The 1187-nt window shown below is 38.9% G+C and overlaps 1 protein-coding gene across 1 annotated transcript; it reads right to left on the bottom strand.

Annotated features, from left to right (window-relative positions):
• Window positions 1-146: 146 nt before the first annotated feature.
• LOC107681592 (myosin heavy chain, fast skeletal muscle-like) lies at window positions 147-939 on the bottom strand. The gene is made up of 4 exons (XM_016477905.1): window positions 865-939; window positions 455-744; window positions 291-387; window positions 147-215 (listed from the first exon to the last, which is right to left on the bottom strand). The coding sequence occupies exons 1-4, from the start codon at window positions 937-939 to the stop codon at window positions 147-149; spliced, it is 531 nt and encodes a 176-aa protein (XP_016333391.1).
• Between the last annotated feature and the right edge of the window lie 248 nt (window positions 940-1187).

The raw sequence follows: 1187 nt of genomic DNA, 5'->3' as shown, positions 1-1187 counted from the left end.
TGAGATATAAACTACAAAGTTTTTCATTGCGTTACACTATGAAACCAGAATAATTTGATATGTTTCCATGATTTTGTTTGAATTTGTTTACCGCATTTCACTATTCTTTATTGTATTTTCATGTGTAACCAAGTTCCCTGGAAAGATCAGCTCTGCTTCTCTACTTTAGCACGGGCAGCTCGCTTGGCCTCCTCTTCCAGCTCCTCAGTATGGGCCTATGAGAATGATGCAAATAATTACGTTTGTTTACTTGGAAACAGAAATTCTGCTACATCATTTTAAATAGAAACCATTTGACCTGAAGTTCTTTGATCTTCTGAAGCTGTGATCCCAAAAGACTGCTCATCGTCAATCTTGCCGAGTAGCTGACTCACCTCAAAGTCCTTCCTGTTTTTAAACACACGTGTCTTGTAAAATGTGCGTTTACACTTGTACCTGGCACAATGTCGCTCACTTTTTGATCTTCTCCTCTGATTGCTGTTTGTCATTCTCCAGATCCATTATGGACTCCGGGGCCAGTTTCAGATCACCCTCAGGCTTCCGCTTGGCTCTCTCATGGTCCATACCATCATCCACTTGCTGCTCAAGTTTTGTCTTGGATTTAGACAAAGTGTTGACTTTGTCTTCCGCTGCCTGAAGGTCATCAAGAGTCTGCTGGTGTGCCTCTTGGAGGGCTTTCTTCTCTTTGGTCAGCTTGGCAATGCTGTCATCCTGAGAGGTCATCTCCTCCGTCAGGTTTTTCACCTAAATGCAAACATTGATTTTTTTCTCCTGAAGAATTCAATTCAATTCAAATGTATTTGTATAGCGCTTTTCACAATACACATCTTTTCAAAGCAGCTTTACAGAAAATTAAGGTGACACCATTTTCTCCTCAAGCTCCTTCATTTTAGCTAATGCCTTTGTTAAATCTTCTTTCATCTCCTTATAGTTCTCCATAATTGCTGCCATTTCTTTTTCAGCCTCTGCACTCTTCAGAAAGTTCAGGTTCAGGTTCCTTTATTTTATACCTGTCTGTAAATTAGGTTTCAGGGAACAAATTCAGGCTGTTTCTCATACATATCATAGACAATACAATAGACAACACTAGAAAAACAACACTAATATATTATAACAAAGCCATTACTTCATCTTATTAATGTTCATATTATTAATCACTTCTGGGACCAAGCTGTTCTTGTACCCTT

The sequence above is a fragment of the Sinocyclocheilus anshuiensis genome, unplaced genomic scaffold (assembly GCF_001515605.1).
Source record: "Sinocyclocheilus anshuiensis isolate Anshui unplaced genomic scaffold, SAMN03320099.WGS_v1.1 scaffold15614, whole genome shotgun sequence".
Taxonomy (NCBI): domain Eukaryota; kingdom Metazoa; phylum Chordata; class Actinopteri; order Cypriniformes; family Cyprinidae; genus Sinocyclocheilus; species Sinocyclocheilus anshuiensis.
Note: the sequence above shows the minus strand (reverse complement) of the source record. Positions and strands in the feature narration are given on the sequence as shown.

Bases quoted from the DNA above. Each gene is read 5' to 3' on its own strand.
- LOC107681592 (XM_016477905.1), bottom strand. From the start codon at position 939: ATGGAGAACTATAAGGAGATGAAAGAAGATTTAACAAAGGCATTAGCT. The intron at 745-864 runs GTGTCACCTTAA...GTTTGCATTTAG, and splicing joins AGGAGCTTGAGGAGAAAATG to GTGAAAAACCTGACGGAGGA. The intron at 388-454 runs GTGAGCGACATT...GTTTAAAAACAG, and splicing joins TCAGAGGAGAAGATCAAAAA to GAAGGACTTTGAGGTGAGTC.